Source organism: Arvicola amphibius, chromosome 8 (genome assembly GCF_903992535.2).
Source record: "Arvicola amphibius chromosome 8, mArvAmp1.2, whole genome shotgun sequence".
Classification (NCBI taxonomy): Eukaryota; Metazoa; Chordata; class Mammalia; order Rodentia; family Cricetidae; genus Arvicola; species Arvicola amphibius.
In genome coordinates, this window is record NC_052054.1 from 16,214,863 (window position 1) to 16,234,438 (window position 19,576).

The 19,576-nt window shown below is 46.6% G+C and overlaps 1 protein-coding gene across 1 annotated transcript in view; it reads right to left on the minus strand.

Moving 5' to 3' along the window:
• The window catches only part of Ppp1r14c (protein phosphatase 1 regulatory inhibitor subunit 14C), a 93,287-nt gene that overhangs the window by 32,114 nt on the left and 41,597 nt on the right, over positions 1 to 19,576 (minus strand). Inside the window, exons 2-3 of the mRNA XM_038341081.1 lie at positions 2,640 to 2,723; positions 841 to 873 (exon numbers count right to left, since the gene is read on the minus strand). Coding sequence (XP_038197009.1) covers positions 841 to 873; positions 2,640 to 2,723 — 117 coding nt within the window. The remainder of the gene's footprint in view (positions 1 to 840; positions 874 to 2,639; positions 2,724 to 19,576) is intronic.

Consider the following 19,576-nt stretch of genomic DNA (forward strand, 5'->3'; position numbering starts at 1 on the left):
ACATCAGAAATCAGAAGAATTACCACCATGTTTTGGTATTATGTAACCTCCCAAACACCTGATAGGTTTTCTAATTTCTCTGATCTACCATAAGAACAAACTGAAAGTATTTGGAGGGCAATAGTTTCATAACTTTAATACCTTAACATCTTAATATCTTATAATCTTAATATCTTCCCTGTTTTTGCTTTTAATCTTTTTGATCCTATATTGATTGCTTTGGTCTAATCAGCAATATCCATTGTTTTCTATGCTAATACATATCAGTTGAGAAATACCCAGAGAAGGCATAACATTTTTCTCCTAATAAAGGCAATCATGTGTATGTTTTTGCCTGCATGTATGTATGTACACCACATGCATAGATGCATGTCTAGTACCCACAGATGTCAGAACGGGGCACTGAATTCCTCGGAACTAGAGTTACAGGTGGTTGTGAGCTGCCATGGAGCTGCAGGGAACCGAACCCAGGTCCTTTGGAAAAGCAACCAGTGCTCTTAACCACTAATCCATCTCTCCAGCCCCGGTTTTAAGCATTCTTTAAAAATACAAACCCATAAAGCCATAAGGTATATTCTCCCTCTATAATGGTTCTGCATCCCCTCACAATTTTCTGTGGAGTGAAGATTTTTCTCTACAGCACAAGCACACCCTGCTCCATTAGCGTCTTCCTGAGCTAACCGGGTTAGAAACAACACCGCCAGCACAGCGAGAGCACAGGCTCTCGAAGATGGAAACCAGCCATTTGTATTCACTTGCTGTAGCTATGCTTTCAAAACAGACAAATTGATTTGACAAAAACCAGTTCTAGCACAGCACTTAGCAGAGTAATTTGCTTACCTCTGTTGGTTTATAGCAGTCTACGAGAGCTTCCTAGAATTAAACACACAGAAAGTCAGTTTTTATTTTTAAATTCTTTGACTTCAAAGTGAAATAAAAAGTCATTTCTTCTTAATTTAATTTGTTTTATGTTAAAGTATGTATATGGTATGTCTATGCAATATGTACACGTATGTGCAGTATCTATGATGACCATAAGAGGATATTGGACATCCCATGGAGCTGGAGTTACAGGCAGTTGTGAGCTACCTGACATGGGAGCTGGGAACTCTCTTCTAGCCCTCTGGAAGAGCAGCAGATGCTCTTCATTGCTGAGCCCTCTCTCCAGGCCCCTCGTTTCATCTGTAAATTATCATTTTACAACCGTCTGCCAAGACTTCCTATTGACTACCTACAATCACATTTTATTTCAGTATCACTTGGTCATCTACAATATAAAAACATCATTCATATGCAGCCATGTTTTGTCCTTAGCGTGGGTACATATGCATATAGATACTACATAGAGTTTTTGATTTACAAAAGACTTGCTTTTGGAGCTATTATTGTTTGGAAAATCAGATATAACCCTCACTAGGTTATAAATGCCTTGTCAAGCAGAGCTTGCTTTAAAGATTTTTTTTTTACCTTTTTCTACACACACACACACACACACACACGCACGCACGCACGCACATACTCACACCCTTCCCTTTGAACTCTCTTCCTGGTTAATATTAAACTAGACATACTTAAAGCTGAGACCCTGCCTATGTAAGACGGTGGCAACCACCGTGGACATGGAGAGAGGGCACTGGCCATGCTTCAGCCAGAGATGGTCCTAGGCCCTTCTTTCCTCACTCACCTGGACCAAGCAGGAAAGGGGACTGGAGGATAAAAACCTTTCCCAGTTCTCAGCTTATTTTGCATGTCATTTTATTTTCTACAGAACTAACAGCTATTTCATGAAAAACAAAACAAAACAAAACTATTGTCTCCCAGTGAAATCTACACACAAGGAATAATCATTATAGCAGAGGCTGCTCGCCACTCCCAGGGCACTGGTAATTATGAACACATTAATCACATCAGTGAAATAAAATGGGCACTTTGACTGGTGCCAGTCACCCTGTGCCACTGGGGATAGTCAACAGGCACTAACAGTGATTACCAGTGGGCGTTAAGAACAATGGCAGGCCACAGGTTAATTAGTTTTAGAAACTGTGCAGTGCAGATGGAGAAGTGGTGGACCTGACCTCCCATGGGAAGAGCCGTGTTTTATTGCTTTCTGCTATGGAACATTAAACACTCCTTCAATCCCAGCTGTTCTGGCACAATACAATCAAGTGAGCACCTAATAAAACGATACTTTGCTAAACTGAATCACATTCCAAGCCATCTAATTCTAGGAATTGCTCTCATGAATGATTTAATCCACAGTTGCAAGACCAGTGCCCAGGGCTTGGATATTCCCCAGTCTGGCACAGTTTCTTTCCTTGGTGCCTGCCTGCATGGTAACTCTCTCTTCCCTGGAGACTGATTTTCAAGGTAGAGATAACTCTGTCTCCCAAGATAATACACCTTGGGAGCACTGCCCCAGAAGGTCCCTGGAACACTGTCTGCTGTCAGCAGCTGATCAGACCTGGACTAATTGTTGAAATGATAGCACTAATGCCCTCTGCTCTGCCAAATGCCATTGTTCAAACCCTGGTGACCGCCAGTGTCTCCACCAGGCAACATCGTTTCTGCCCAGGTTTTGGAAACCCAAGTAGACTCAAACATCCATGCGCAGAAGAATCTAGATTCTGAAAGCTGTTTACCTGTAATTTCGAAGCTCTTTCTTCCTCGCTGTCAGCATCAAGAAGGTCATCAATGTCAATTTCTACATCTGGCATTTCTTCTTCCTGGCGGGAGCGAAGAGGAAGACTTTAGTGCAGGGAGAAACGAGGTAGTACACACTAGGGACTCCGTTATCCAGCCAGAAGGGGTGATGGGTAAGAAGGGGAGAGCAAGGCTAGAGGGATGGGTGGCGGTGGAGAAAGAGGGTGAAGAAAATGGGGGGGGGAGAGATGAGAGGTAGAAAAGGAAGGGGAGAAAGGAAAGGAGGGATGAGGGGAAACGAAGGAGCAGTTAGCGTCACATTCTGCATCTAACAGTAAGTTGCATTTTGCACAGACGATAGACTGGCAGAGCAGAGTACAAAAACGGTGAGAACTACAGTTCCTGATCCAGCATACGCTCCTCTCTCAGTGACCACGCCAGTCTTTATTGTGGGCCCCGTCTTCCCTCACAGCTCCCAGGCTGTAGAAAACCTGATGTCACCTATTCAGCTACAGACCCACCAAGGATGTGGCATCCAAGACCCAAAGGGATTCTGAGACAGGTTCCCTCCCTCCAGACAAGTTCAGGCTGAGGAAGTGGGGAGCCCTAGACATTGCTGGTAGCCTCTTGCCACCATAAAAGAGACCAAGTTTAGGACAAGGTTGACACAAGAGCAGGGAGAACTGGGAGGACCAAGACAGTCAGAGCGGGACAATCTCACATATATAAAATAGGACAGGAAGGGTTGGAGAAGGGTGGGCAGGGGAGCAGTAGCATGGAGGAGAGGGGAATTAATATGGTCAAGATATGTTGTATGAAATTCTCTAAGAAATAATGAAAATATTTTTAAAGCAGTTTCTAGATAAAACCACTAAGCCGCCCGGTGAAAGCACGTCTGAGCAGATGCCTTATATTGTTCCAGTTGACATGGGCTGAGCAATCAAAGACATCCAGGCCAGAAAATGGGGCAGGAAGTGTGAAAGCCTTCACTGGTTTGGAAGCAGAATATACAGCACTCGGCAGCTTCGGTCCCCTGCCCTCTGCTCTGTCCCTTGAGTCTTCCCTTTACTCTCTGAGTAACACAGTCAATGTGAAAATAAACCAAAATGCAAGAGAGACCTGCACCTGTGTGTTTCATCTTGCCCCGAGGAATCACCAACTGCATGACTCTGTTCAGTCCCAGGGAGAACTAAGAAGAGTCAGCAGTGGCTGGGAGGAAGCTATGCATGCGCATGCGCCGAGGGTCACAAGGCCTTAGCCACTCCTTCTAAATAAATTACCTGGTTTTGACTTCCAGGCAAGGCTCACATTCTGAACCCCTCCAGCAATCTGATTTTATATATATTTGAAGTATATTTTTGAAGTTACGTATTTGCAATCAGGGCAGAATGGAACACTGGCAGGGAGAATAGGGAAATGGGGGGAGGGATGTGGTAAACAGATTAGCAGTAGCAGTGTAGACTTTTGATAGATTCTCCACAGTGAAAGGACCAATGAAGATGCAGATACCAACTGTGAAATCCAACCGGCTTACAGAACAACGGGCAGAGTCCAACAGGGACCCAGGTACTGTGGGAGGATATGCACTGGCAATTCATCCGTAGGTGATGCCAGGCTGGTCATTTACGCCATAGGTATCCCCAGGCCAATGGATGAACGAGCCCTAATGATGAGCCCCCAGAAAGCGAAGCTGGGGAACTCAGCTCCATCTATAGCTCATCACATCTTCAATCAGTCCCCCTTAACGCAAGAACACCTTCGCAGGTCTCAGCTGGCTCCGTTCAAGGAAAGCCACGGCAAAACAGACCCCCGAGTTTTAATCTAAGCTGCAGGTGACAGTGCCTCCCTCTCGCTTTTGTCCCCACTCCTCCCTAGAACAGACCCCTGGGTTCAGTATTTATCCTCTGTGGACACCGAATATTTAGGTCATGGCTTTGTGAAATCAAGCAGGGGAAGCTGGCATAGACCTTGCTCAAGAAATGGGAGCCGCGGGCAGTTTAGAGTCTTCCGTTCTAGGACACAAAGGCACAGTCAATAATGACTACCTCCTCAGAACAGTACAGCAGTGGGATTTTCCCCTCTCCCCCCCCCCCCCACACAAAAAAAAAAAGGATCACAGGAACAGAAAACTGTCTGATGGTGAGTCAAGCTTTATCAAACCAGCTTGGACTTGTGTGATTACGCTTGCCCCAGGCACGGGCACCTCAGTCAGATGTCCATTCATTAGGAGTGCACAGGGCTGTGGCTCTCTGTTAGTGAGATTTCCCCAGACCCGGAGAGCTAGGTTGTCTAACATGGTTGCCACGGGTGGTGTTTAAACACCTCGCAATGCAAGTCAGATATGGATTCAGTTTCTCATTCACACCAGCCACATTTCAAGAGCTCGAGAGCACGCATGAGCGCATGGCTTCTGCACTAGATTTAGAACGTTTCGTCATCCCAAAAGGTCCCGATGAGTAGCATGACCGTGGGGCCGCTAGTCCTCTGGACCAGAGTCAAGAAACAAAGTCTCAATCCTAAAAAGCCTTAATCTCAAACGAGATTAAGAGGTGCAGAGGAAATACTGAGTCTTAAGGTCACTCCCGGGTCACGCCTGAGACCGGAGGTCACCTGACTGGAGACCTCCGCGCTCCTTTGTAAGAGGCAATGCTGACACACGGGAAGGGCTGACTGAGTAATAATCACAGGCACCTCAGGTAGCCACGGAGTCTCCACCTGACCAGATGCCTCAGAGGCAGCCACGTGCAGCCTGCCCACAGAGCAGAGGTTTTCAAAGGCTGGTGATTCTACAAGCATAGAGGTTCCCTTTGGCTGTGGACTATGGATGTTGATCCTAGAATGACGAGGGACCCAATCATTTCCTGGGCAGCGAAGGCTCCCAGAGTCTACAGGGGCCTAAGAGAGTTTGGCTGCCTTTTGATATTTGCCCCATATTAAAGATGTATCCCCACACAGAGGCTCTGGTGTCCAGAAGTGAAGCCATGGTCTTCAGAGTGCTGGAGAATGCTAGCAGCCCTGCCTCCACGCTTCTTTAGGCAAGAAGTCTGCTGGTACTGAGGCTCTGACCCGAAGTCCTGGTGATTCTGAGAGACACTTGATTTCTCCCTTCAGCTAACAAGATAACACATTTTTATTTCCAGATATAAAATTAGTGCATTTAACAGGCACTCAAAAGTGAAAGCTGAACTTGACCTCCAAAGGAAATATACCAAAGGCTTCCATTCGCAGCAATGGACCACAGAATAAAAATCCCAAATGGATGGGTTTTTTTTTTTTTTTTTTGTTCTGTGGTTTTGGGGGTTTCTGTGATGGGTGTATTCTGCCACCCACAGAAACTCCAAAGATACCTCTCTTTTAAAACTTACAGATCTTTAAAACATCTCATGCATTCTCTCAGCTTGGACTCCAATAAAAACAGTTTCAATAACAAGAAGGAGGCAGAATGGGACCCAGGTCACCTTCCCCAGAGCGAACAACAAACAAACAAACAAACAAACAAACAAACAAACGCCGTTTAGCCTGACCAACAGTCAAACTGAAGTACGTTTTCCCGCCATTGTCTCGCGGTTTTCTAGAAACTGAGTGAGAATTAGATGTCCACCTCCCCAAAGCTGGCCAAACTGTCATCCTTAATGTAAAAAACATACAAAAATCTCAGTTTTTAAAGACTTTCCAGGAAGTAGGAGTAGGAGAAATGAACTTGGACAGTCAGGCTGATGTCACCTTGCTGAGAACATGGCCGCTGAAGGCCCCTGAGCAAGGGCCGGAAAGGACAAAGGAAGGAGCTGGGCCAGTTACACGCCCAGGCTGATGGGGAAGCTGGGAGGCTGTGTGGACAGGGTTAGTCTCATCCAGATGTGAGGCAGCTGGACTGGAACGGGAGCCCTCAAGAATGGAAGGAAGAGTTAGAGAGTGTGAAAATCAGGGAAGGAGAACAGGAAATCAGGAAAGAACTGGATGCTGGAGAAGGAAAAAGAGAAAATCAGATCCAGTTTCTGGGCCCAAGATGTTCTAGAGAACGAGGGGAACAAAAGGGACACTGGGACCGTGAAGACTTTCCCAACCTACCCAGCAGCTGTGAGGTCAGCATGACCAGCCTCCCCACAGCTATGAGGAAGAGGCAGATACCCACTCTGCATGCAGGGCCACACTGCAGCACTGAGTGATAATGTGTGGCCCTGATAGGCGGCCACAGTAGCCAGGAGCTCATCACGGGCTCTGACGTTAGTACGTGGTGCTGCAGCTGAGGCAGACTATGAAGTCAAGTCCTCCTGCAGCAATGACAAATGCCCTCGCATACACACTGCCATGGACATACACACGTGTATCTACACCACCATACCACACATATGTCCACATGCACCACTGCAAACACTGCTCATACACCACACACCACACCATGCATGCTTTCTTTCACATGCACACTCTCATGCATACACATATATGCATACAAACTACCTGGATTACAATCTCACTGCCATACACCATACTACGCATAATCTTTCTCTCCTGCTCCTCTCCCCCACCAGTTCCCTTGCACCCCCACATATATACATATACATATTTCTAACTAGCCAGAAGGTACACACTGAGAGTGGGTCAAGTAAGCTTTTAAAAAATGCAAATGCCACCCTGTCCCAGCAGTGCAAGGCTAGCAGGATGCTCAAGCTAAACTTAGATTTGGAAAAAGATAGTGTTTTCAAGCTCTATACAACACAGCTCCTCTGCAGTGCTCAGAAGTCTCCATCCCAAAGCAGGCATGGGAGGTCACAATGGTATGAGCTGCTATTGTAGGCTGTGGCATCTCTAGAGAAGCAGGGGTCAGTAGAGGGGGAGGCTGAGGAGCCTAGTAAATACAAGATGAGAACAGAACCCTTAGTGGTATGTAAGCGTTCTATGAAAACATTTATACGTTATGTTTTCCTTCTAATGACAATCCCCCAAACTTCCCATAAAAACAACAACAACAACAATCACCTATGACCACATCAAGCTGGGCTAACTGCATTTACACGCTATGTCAAACAAGATTTACATTATTTGCTACGGGCTAATGAGACAAAGGTCAGAGGGCAGTCTAAATATGTACAAATTTAATAATAGGAATGATTCATTCACACCAAGTGATGCTGGGAGATGCCATCCAGCTGACCCTGAGCCGCAGCAACAGGTACAGATTTTCTGCTACGGAAAGAATGACATCAGCCATCACAGTAGGTAAATGGTGTACACTTAAGATGCTTGCGGCTTATGTTTAATTTGCAATTCCAGTATAATTTCATAATTGGAAGAAGCATAAGCATCAGGAGTTTATACCTGTTTTTACTGATACATAGGTAAATGATATGGTAATATTAAATATCTATATTAGCAATCTGCAAGAAATTAGTCCCATGGAAAAGTATCAAAACCCTGGAAACTAAAGGCAGACCAGAGGCTTTCACGAGGAATCAGGGTGCTCACATTAGGTTATAGTGCCAATATATAGTGCCAATATAGCAGGCTTCTCAACAGAACACTGAGTGCTCACCACCAGGAGCCAGCCTTTCATCTGTTTTGTGTAGCTGTAACGCGAAGCCTAAAGCTGGAAGACTTACAAAGAAAAGAGGTTTATTCGGCTCACTCTTCTGGAAATCCAAGAGCATGACGTCAGCATGCTCCTCAGAGAACATCATAGTGGCACCACACAGTAAGACACATGTAAGAAGTCAGATGGGACTCAGGACGCAAGAGGCAGGGGAGGGGCCGGGTCACTCTTCAATGACAGTCGACTCATTTGGAAACTGACCTATGTCTGTGAGACTAAACCCACTCTGCTCTGCCATGCTGACACTAACCTCTTTGTGAGGGGACAGTCCGCATGATCTAAGGATCTTGTCCCTCTTAAAGATTCTACCAATTCAATATCACCACATTGGGGACCAAGCTTGGAGCACACGGGCCTTCAGAGACAAGCCATACCCGAAGCAGAGCAAGCAGGGACTCCAGAATCCCAAGGAGAGATGTTTTCTAACTATGACACATCTCCTCCCCACTAGGTCAGTCAAGAGTGACAGGAAAAACCATAGGCATTTGACACTTCAGGTCTTTCATCTTAACGTTTTTACCTCCTATGAAAGAAGCATTCTGGAGAAGCAGAGAAATCAACTGAGGAAGAAAAACCTGGAGAACTAGCTGACAAAGCTCAGAGGGGACAAAATAAAATCGTGACTGAGGAGAGATGAGCAGACAGGGGCTTGAGGAGCCACAGCCGGCCAGCAGTGTGTCTGGGAGCCTCACTACCAAGACATATGGCCAGTGCCCAACCCCCACACACACCACATAGGCAGCATGGCCTCCTAGCAGGGCCAGGGTGTCCTCAGCTTGGGTGGTGAACAACAGAGTAGATAGGAGACACTGTTCCAATCTGAGAGCACACTGTAGTGGTTGTCTAGCACACGCTCGATTTAAAGACTAATTGAACTCATTCAGCAGAAGTCTCCTCAGAGCTGAGCCACCAGTCTCACCAACTACTCCTTTAAAAACATCACAGCAACCAGACAGGCTGACACCTGCCTGTAACCCCAGCTTTCAGGAGGTAGGGCAGGACAATCAGGAGTTCAAGTTCATGGTAAGTCAGAGGCCATTCCTGGCTACCTGGATGACACATATACACACACATACAAGTGCACGCACATGCACACCCAGGCACACACACGCACAAATGCACACATGCACACACGCATGCGCACACCTGGCCGCAGAAGACTCTACGTTAAAGGGATGTTTCACACTCTATTTATAGGAATTTTCATTCTTGTCTCTCAAGACAGCAAGGCTTAGCACCCCCTTGCCACACACCCCATAGCTTATGTTCTTTTCTGAGGCACTCAACACCACGACAAGTGACAACTGCTGCAGATGGGAGCAGGCTGCCACACGTGCCGTCCCAACCCCCGAACATTCTGTCTCCCTTGCTTCCTGTTCGTGAAAGCACATAGGCTACAACTGACCACGAGTTGCATTATTTTACAAACACCTTGCAATGTGTGTGAAGTTTTGAGGGCTCCCAGGCACCACTTAGCACTTCCAGTTTTATTAACAAAGGGCTCGTGACACAGCCGCATGTTGTAGCAGCCCAGATCTCACTGCCAGCTCAACACAATGGCGGCGTCAATCAAACAAACGCTGCTGCTAGACAGGAAGATTGACATTCCTGGTGGTGAGAAAAGAGTCCAGAACGGAGGTTCTCAACCTGTGGGTGGTGACCCCTTGGGAGTCAAGAGGTTGAATAGCAGATATCCTGCATATTAGATGCTTAAATTACAATTGATTCATAACAGTGGCAAAAGTACCATTATAAAATAGCAACAAAAATACTTTTATTCTTAGGGGTCACCACGACATGAGGAACTGTGTTAAAGGGTCGCGGCACTAGGAAGGTTGGGAACCACTGCTGTAGAAACAGGCAAACTACAGTAGGATCTCAGGACTCCAGGAGAGTCCAGAGTATCTTACCCCTTGGCAGAGAGAAGAACAGACCCACTGGCAAACATTCTTGCTTCTTTAGGGGGAGACAGAGGACAAGGACATTGGTGGGTCTCTTTACCTGAGACGCACAGGACCAGAGGTAATCAGATCTTAAGTTTTGGAGCATCCTCAAAAACTGTACAGTTGACCACCCCTAATCTGGAAACCCAATGTCTGAAATTCCCAGTTTTTAAAAATGTTTTATTTGCCTTATCATCATTGTGGGTGGAGGTGTGTACATGTGTATGTGCACACAAATGTGTGCTCACTCCACGATGGATATGCGAAAATCAGAGGATAGTCCTCTCCCTCCACCGTGTGGGTTTGCGGGGATGGAACTTAGGTCATCGGGTCTGAGCAACAAGGGGCTGGGACACTGTGTTTACTATGCTTCTGTTGCTGTGATTAAAACAGAAAACCAAGGTCACTGAGGGAGTGAGTTCACTGTGGTAGGGAGGCACGGCAGCAAGGCAGCAAGTGGAGGCGTGGCGGCAGGAGAAAGAAGCTAGGGGCTCATGGCTTCAAATACAGTCTGGAAGTAGTGAGCGAACAGGAAATGGCTCCAGGGTTAAGCTTTCAAAGTTCACCTCTAACGACACACTTCCTCCTGAACCTCTCCAAACAGCACCACCCACTCAGGATCAAGGGTTCAAATACCTGGTCCCATGGGGGACATTCTCACTCAGATGAGACAAATGCTCTACCACCATGCTGCATCCCAGTTCCCAAATCTAATGCTTTTGGGGTGGTAACACGAACCTCAGAAGTTACAGATTTGGGAGAATTTTTGAATTGCAATATTTCAGATGAGGGCTCCTCAAACTGTATAAAATATCATGTGGTAAGAGGTGACAAGGGGAAAAAGTCTAGGAAGGGGAGAAGGGGGGAGGGGGGAGGTCAGGGCAGTAACAGGGTAGGGCTCAGTGAGATATCTCATGAAAAGATCTTGACAAGAAAGAGAGACAGTCGTTGGGGGAAGAACAGGTACCAAGCTGTAGCTAAGAAGATGTAGGGGGCAGGGGCACAGGGTTCCCAGTGGAGGGAGGGCCAGTGAGGAGGGAGTCACCTGCCGAGAATCACAGGGCCCTATAAAGCATCTAGCATGTGCCAGAAGCAGGAACAGCTGCTGGCGGCTCTGCGTGGAGAGATGACATGACCCGGTTTGCCTCTGAAAGGTTTCCCGCCTGCGGCTTGCTGAAGCATGGGCTTTGGGGAGGGGAAAACATACACAGAGACAACTTACACAGTCCCAGAAATAACTGGGGAAAGGCAACACAGGCTCGGAGCAGAGCAGTCACGCGATGTGTATTCTGCTCTTACAACTAGGCTCTTATGTGGGTCACTGCCAACCCAAACTTCACAGCCAACAGAGGTGTTCCTTTGCATCTCTGCTAGAGACTGAAGTGGACGAGGGCAGAAGTCTTTGGGCGGAGATGGATACATCTAGCCTGCAGGGACCAAGCTGCAGCAGGCTGTGAGACGGCCCTGCAGATCAATGGGTGAGAGAGAGGGCACTGGCTGGGGAGACACCTAGTCTTAGAAGATAACAGGACTACTTGACTTGGGATGAGCAGCAAGCAACCAAGCTGAGCAGAGGTCACCTAGACTGTCACTACTGACCACGTAGCTTCTCTCTTCTTAAAACTCTTCCTACCTATAGCGATGCAATTTAGGGACATATCTGAAGAACTGCTTACACTCTCCAAACATGTCTAAATAAAATCCTCTAAAAGATTCTGAGAGGACTGAGGAGACAGCTCAGTACTTGCCTCACAAGAATGAAGACGTGAGTTCAAGTCCCAGGACCCATGTTTAAAGAACAAAACAGAAAACAACTAGGCATGGTTGCACATACTTATAATCCCAGCAGAGCACCAGGAAGGACAGACATGCAGATACCTGAGGTTCTTCTGCCAGCCTACTTGGAAAATTCCAAGCCAATGAGATACTGTCTCCATTGTCACAAAAACTCTAGATGGAAGATGGAAGACATCTGAGGAATGACAGTTGAGGTTGTCCTCTGGTCTACACATATACATGTGTGCATGTGTGCATGCATATACGCACACACACGTACTCAGGCACACAATTTAAATGTACACACACAGATGCACGTGCACACACACACTCACAGTCACACGATGCAGAATTGGGCAAAAGTGATGGATATACCCATCTCTTGTTTCAAATGTCTCTTGACGCCACTTCCTTATGAAGTAAAAGGAAGTCAGAGAGTCTGGGTGATAAAGCTCAGAGTGGGAATCAGAGAGCCTAAACCTCGCTTTCCTGCATCTGCTCTGGCTGCCCTGCTCAGGGAGTGGTGTGGTGGCCTGCCCAGAGCAGGGGGTAAGGAGAGCTGTGGGTGCTAGGACATCCACCTCCCTGTTTAGCACCTTGTCACCCAGAGCTACTGTCTGATTCTCAGGCTGGTGAGAGCCATGGCCAGGCTCAGGCATGTGATGCAAGCCCACTACATAGCAAAGGGACCAGAGTGGACATGAAGTGATCACCATATACAGTCAATCAGCTCCTCTCTCAAACATAAATAAATTCTCAATGTAAATGCCTCTTCCAGGAAATTTTTCATTACTAATGTCTAAAAAAAACCCCACAAATGAAGGCCTAACACATTATCAACTTTTTCAAAATCACAAGGATTAAAAGGGGAGAAGAGAAAAGAATAGAAAAGAAAAGAGGAGAAAAGTCAAGCAAAACTCCCAAGACACCATGCCAGGAAAAAGTCTGCACTGCCCAGAAAGGGACTTCCACTCAGTGTCGAGAGAAGCCAGGGCCACAGCTGACAGACAGCATCCTGGCCAAACTTCAAAACAGACAAGAGTCAAAATGAAAAAATGCAAAAGAGGCCAAGCCAAGGTACAGATAGCCCAGAGCAGGGCACTATGAGTAGGAGGGAGCAGCTGGGTCATGACACTTCCATGGTGCCCAGTCAGCATGGCATGGTGGTTGAGACCTGGGGGAGGGGCAGAGAGAGAAACCCAGACACCATGCTGGCAAGCCCACCTGCAGGGCTGCTCTGCATGAACTTGCTGGAATGTTGTTTCTTCACTTCTCCTACAGCACAGAGGAGAAGATCTCCCATTGGGTACACCAGGGTCAGAGGATATGTTTTGCACATCTGCCTTTGGACAAATTCCAGTCTTCGAGGGGCCATTCATAAAACAAGTCAGCTGCTGCCAGAGCTTGCCTGCGAAATGAGCAGACCAAAGGGCAGGCTTCTTTGTAAATAATATACATAACCTTTTCTGACTCATGGGTGTGTTCTGTGTGGGCAGAGTGACTGTTCACAGGACCCCTGTGAGGACCCTCCTCTTCCTAACCCATCCTGCAACTCTCTATGATGACAATGACCGGTCACTCTATAGCCAAAGTGTCCCTGAATTTGTATTTTTTATCAGTGAGTTTACTGCCTCCTAGCTAAGCTACTGTGGGACACTTCGAGCTGGTTCCCACACATACATCCTTACCCTTCTCTAGTGCAACCCCACTCTGTAGCCAGCTTGGCAACTTTGAGAATACAGATCTGTCACCTTCTCAGAGCATTTCAGTGGCTGTCAACTTTTCTTAAAGAATAAAGCCTTCATTGTACAGGACTGTTTTGGCTATCCTGGGTTTTTTGTTTTGTTTTGTTTTTCTATATGAAATTGAACCTTTTTCTTTCGAGGTCTGTGAAGAATTGTGTTGGGATTTTGATGGGGATTGTGTTGAATCTGTAGAATGCTTTCGGTAAGATTGCCATTGTTACAATGTTAATCCTACCTATCCATGAACATGGGAGATCTTTCCATTTTCTGATAAAGACTTAAAGTTCTTGTCCTACAGGTCTTTGACTTGTTTTGTTAGAGTTACGCCCAAGATATTTTATATTATTTGTGACTACTGTAAAGTGCATTGTTTTCCTGATTTCTTTGCACATTGTGGTCATCCAGGATGTCAGAGAGGAAGCCATGTCTGCTCCTGAGAGACTGTCAAGGCTGAGAGATAAGCTAGGGGCTCAGGCACAGTGTGCCTTCACTACTGAGAACAGGAAAGGTGTGCTTTGTCTGTAGACTTGGTGAGCACAGGGTTCAATAAAGATTGCAAACAGGGGAGAGGTTAGCTATCTCTGGAGACAAGTAGTGACTGGTCTGCCCCATAAGGACTAGCTGTGGCAACTGGCAGAGTCTGGGAGCTAACATCAATTCCATTTAAGACTGCATGCTTTGGAAATATACCTATTTATATTTGAATCTCCAGTAGCAAATTATTTTTTGGTTTCTCTATCAAAGTACTACACCAAGTAGTTTCAACTATATTGCTGAAAATAATAAGTTGGTGGTGCAGGCCGTTAATCTTCGTGCTCGGGAGGCAGAGGCAGGTGGATCTCTGAGTTTGAGGCCAGCCTGGTCTACAGAGCGAGTTCCAGAACAGTCACAACTACACAGAGAAACTCTGTTTAAAGCAACAACAACAACAACAATAATAATTAATTTAAAATACTTGCAACTTTTACCTAGAACAGTGGTTCTCAACCTTCCTAATGCTGCAGCCCTTTCATACAGTTCCTCGTGTTGTGGTGATCCCAACCATAAAATTATTTCAGTTGCCATTCCACAACTGTAATTTTGTTCTGTTATGAATCATAATGTAAATATCTGTGCTTTCTGATGGTTTAAGTGTCCCCTGTGAAAGGGTCCTTTGACTCCCAAAGGGGCTGCTGCCCACAGGTTGAAAACCGCTGCCCTAGAAGATTAAGTAAGAAGACAGAAAAGTAAACAAAGTGGGGACAAAACCCAGGTCTAAAATAAAGTATTGGAAATAAGTCAAGGTCTGTGGCCGTTTGAAAGTAAATGGCCCCTATAATTGCATAGGGAGTGGCTCTATTAGGAGGTGTGGCCTTGTTGGAGCAAGTGTGTCACTCTGGGGGTGGGCTTTGAGGTCTTATATATGCCCAAGCCATACCCAGTGTATCATTTCACTTCCTGTTGCCTGCGGGTCAAGGTATAGGACTCTTAGCTCCTTATCCAGCACCATGTCTGCCTGTATGCCACCTTGTTACACCTTGATGAGAATGGGCTAAATCTCTGATCTGTAAGCCACACCAATTAAATTCTTTCCTTTGTAAGAGTTGGCCATGGTCATGGTGTCTCTCCACAGCAATAGAACACCGGTGAAGACAAGGTCCCACTTTCATTGTTTATTCCAAACTTGGAAAGTGTTTTTCCAGAGAGCACATCTATATCTTAGTCAGTTTGTGCTATTACAAGAAAAACCAACAACAAATAACATCAACAACAATAAAAAAAACCCAAATACCACAGTAGGACTCCTTCACAAAGAATGGGAATTCATTCCCATGTTCTGGAAGCCGGGAAATCCAAGGTCGAGAAGGTAGCAGCTTTGGTGTCTGGAAAGAGACTCCATCTCCATCTACACTTCCAAGGTGGCATCTTGTTACTTTGTCCACCCAGCGGGAGGAATGTTGTATTCTCACCTCACAGGATGAAAGGCAGAAGCAAAGCGGGCTGTACACTTTAACACCGAATGTAGCCCATTCCCAAGGGAGGCCTCCCTGTAGCTGAACCACCTTGTAGAGATCTGCTTAAGACTGTTACACTGGCCATTCCGTTTCAGCACGTGACTTTTGAAGGAACATGTTCACACCGCAGCAGTGCTTCACTGGGAAGCCTGGAGAACGGTTTTCAAGTCATGACTCAGGAGCATCCACTCGGAGTCTCCTGTGGACTCATAAAAATGGCAGATTCCTAGAGACTCCTTTCAATACCAACCAAACCAGTGTCTAAGTGAGGACCCAGGGAAGAATGATGGCTGCTACTATGGAGGTTTTGAGTTCCTTTTAAATACAGGAAACCTTTCATTGCAAACAATGACAAGAAAAAGAAAGGAAGGGACGGAGGGAGAGAGGGAGGGAGGGGGAAAGAAAGGGAAAGGAAGGGAAGAGAAAGAAAGGACAGGAGGGAGGGAGAGGAGGAGGGAGGGAGAGGAGGAGGGAGGGAGGGATAGAGAAAGAGAGAGAGAGGGAGAGAGGGAGAAAGGGAAGGAGGGAGGGAGGGAGGGAGGGAGGGATAGAGAAAGAGAGAGAGGGAGAGAGGGAGAAAGGGAAGGAGGGAGGGAGGGAGGGAGGGAGGGAGGGAAAGAGGGAGAAAGGGAAAGGAAGGGAAGAGAAAGAAAGGACAGGAGGGAGGGAGAGAAGGAGGGAGGGATAGAGAGAGAGAAAGAGAGAGGGGGAGAGAGAAAAGAAAGAAGGAAGGAAGGAAGGAAGGAAGGAAGAAAGAAAGAAAGAAAGAAAGAAAGAAAGAAAGAAAGAAAGAAAGAAAGAAAAAGCAAGCAAGCAAGCCACAGTGGAGTGGGGGCCCTGACTTCTTTAACACTTTTGGAAAGAACCACACTTTCTACTCCATTTCCTAACTGCACACTGTGGTTTGGGCATGGTTCAGAGATCGGCAAGCTAGAAGAGTCACATCTACAGTTCAGGGTGGCAGGCAAGAAGAGTTTAAACAAGTAATGTCGAAGGAAGCAGATGGCCACGACGTGAGATGCTCTTCCCCTTGGCACAGGGGCAACATTCAGTAACCTGGGGGTTGCTGTTGGGGGCGTGTTACTCGGCCGCTGACAGTCTTGGCTTCTTCAGAGACCCTCTGAGAACAGATGGCTCTGATGCAGCCACCTTAGTACTTCTCAGAACTTGATGGCACCTCCATTTGGAAAGAGAGTTGAGGAACTTGTCTTCTATTGCTTTTGTCAAGTGCATATGTGGGTCTTCCCCCCAGGAAGGACATCAGTGACAAATTGGGGAGATGCTTTTCTGGGTATGTGTGTGCTTAAAAGGTACCGCTCAGCCCTTCACACTTGCCTTGCCTTGGTGGGAAGCTGTCCACCCTCTGAGAAGAACTACTAATACCCAAATAGCCAAAGTCCAAGCATACAAAACCAGGCAGGCATGTTTGCTCCTCCCCCGAGCAGGCAGGAGACAGGTGTCACGGCAGATTGCTGCCACAATGGAAACAGGACCACCTTTGTCTCTGCCCAACTTCAATAACATGAATGCCCACCCCAGGCATCCTATGACAGTCTGGAAACCAGTTTTGCCACTCTGTGAAAGCAGCCTGTCAGCTTTGGGCCATCTGTTCCCTCCTCCCTAACCTCAAAGACCCCAGGCAAACAGTGAATGCGCAATCCAGTTCGATCACTGATTGTCAAGCCATTGCAAGACAAGCGGCCCCAGAGCCTGGATCTGGGTAACTGCTGGGGATAAGATTTAGGAAAGATGATCTCTGATTAACTCTGTAGACAAAGGGCAAGATCCCTGGTCAGGTTGCTCACAAGTGTTGGGCCTGTGGTAAGTGCAACCTAACTTCAGGGGAACTGAGTTTGTGCCTCATTTCTTACCCAACCTTTTCTGTCCCCATAAAGAACTGGACTGAGGATGTGGCTCTGTGGTAGAGTGTTTGTCTAGCATGTGAGAGGCCTTGGGTTCAATCCTGAGAAGGGGGGAAAGGGAGGGACTGATGGAGAGAGAGAAGGAAGCTTTGCCCTATACTTCATGTCTGGGCAAGGACAACCAACAGTCCTTGCAAGCCTTCTACCAGTCTTCATTGAGAACGAGTGCCCCCCCAAGGCTACATGGCAAGAGGCAGTAATTCAAGTCAGAAAGATGGCTCAGAGGGTAAAAGCTCTTCTCTACAAGCCTGATGACCTGAGAGTAATGATTTGAATGACATGTTCCTCATAACCTGGCATTTAAGTACTCATTGCCAGTTAATGGAGCTGTTTGGGAGATTTAGGAGGTGTGACCTTGCTGGAGAAATATCACCAAGGATGGTCTTGGAGGTTTCCAAAGCCAGCTGCATTCCCAGTCAGCTCTCTCCATGCCCAGCTTGTAGTCTGAGATGCAAGTTCTGAGATGCTTCAGCCACAACGTAATGGTGATGGATTCTTATCCCTCTGGAACCCCAAGTCCCAAATAAACCTTGGTCAGGTGTTGTATCACAGCAATGGAAGACTAACTTATACACTCTGACCCCCTGAGCCCTGAGGGAGAGGACACTCCACAAAGTAACCCTCCAGCTTCTACATACACAGAAGTGGCATATGTGCTAACCCCAACTCCCAATAATAATCAAAATAAAATTGTAAAGAGGCGGCAGTTCCAGGTTTAGGTCTTGCAGAGTAACTATTGTTCATAGGGACAAGCAGAGACTCTGGGCTCTTTCTGGCCCAGGGAAAGTCTTGCCTTTCCTTCCCCAGATGCTGTCAGCCTGGTTAGGGACATATTCGCCTTCATAATGAAGCCTGGGTGCTTATACTTGAGGCAAGCAGCATCTAATCATACTCCACTTCAGAGGCCCCAATTTTGTTATTCTGACTCAGTAGCAAAGCAAGTTCCAACTCCCACCCACCCTTAACGTCTGTCCTTTTCGCTACTACAACACACTCTGATTAGGGATCTAGACACTTGCATTGGCAGAGGGAAGGAGGGCCAAGCATCCATTTTAACTTTGTGAGCCAACTGGAGTGTGTGTTTATTGTAAAAGAAAAGAAAGGTGGCAAAAAAAAAAATAAGGGGCAGAGTCATTCTGATAATCTTTGTTTTTATTTACAGAAAGAGGCATTAAATGCTTAAAATCTTTCCATGACATTTTCTTACTGCAAGGGGAAGATTTTGAATTGAACACGACAGATTCAACCATGTGGATGTGGGGTGTGGGGGGGAGCTTGACACAAAAATGAGATTCAAGATTCCAATGCCTTGCTCTGACTCCAGCTAAATATGAATAGAAGAGGAAGGGCAACAGGACACTTCATACCTAGTGGGTGCCCCTTAATCGTCTGCTGCCAAGTGACAAGTGTGTGATTTGATCTGAGTCCCAGTGGCTCTAGGGAGCTTGCTCTGTTGTCATGAAGGCAAGAAAGCATGGCTCACAATTTATGGTTGCTCAGCTGCCCTCAGTGACCATAAATCCTTGCTTGTTTCTAAGCTGTCCCAGGTGGCTCAGCTAATAGTTGAGTGGACATAATGAGAGAATATTGTGATGGTTCCCTTAAGGTCAAGGCTCTTATTTAGAAAGGGGGGGGGTTAAATGGGCCCATGGTTCTTGTTCTGTGTATCCCAGGAAAGGAACATGCTGGTCTCCTGTTGTACGGAGGGGGAGCAGGCCGCATCCCACCACCGGGCTAGCTTAACCCCCAAAATAACCACACAGAAATTGTATTAATTACATTACTGCTTGGCCCATAAGCTCTTACCTCTTATTGGCTAACTCTCACATCTTGATTAACCCATTTCTATTAAATCTGTGTATCACCACGTGACTGTGGCTTACCGGCAAGATTCTAACCTACGTCCGTCTCAGGCCGGAGATTCATGGCATCTGCCTGACTCTGCTCTTCTTCCCAGCATTCTGTTCTG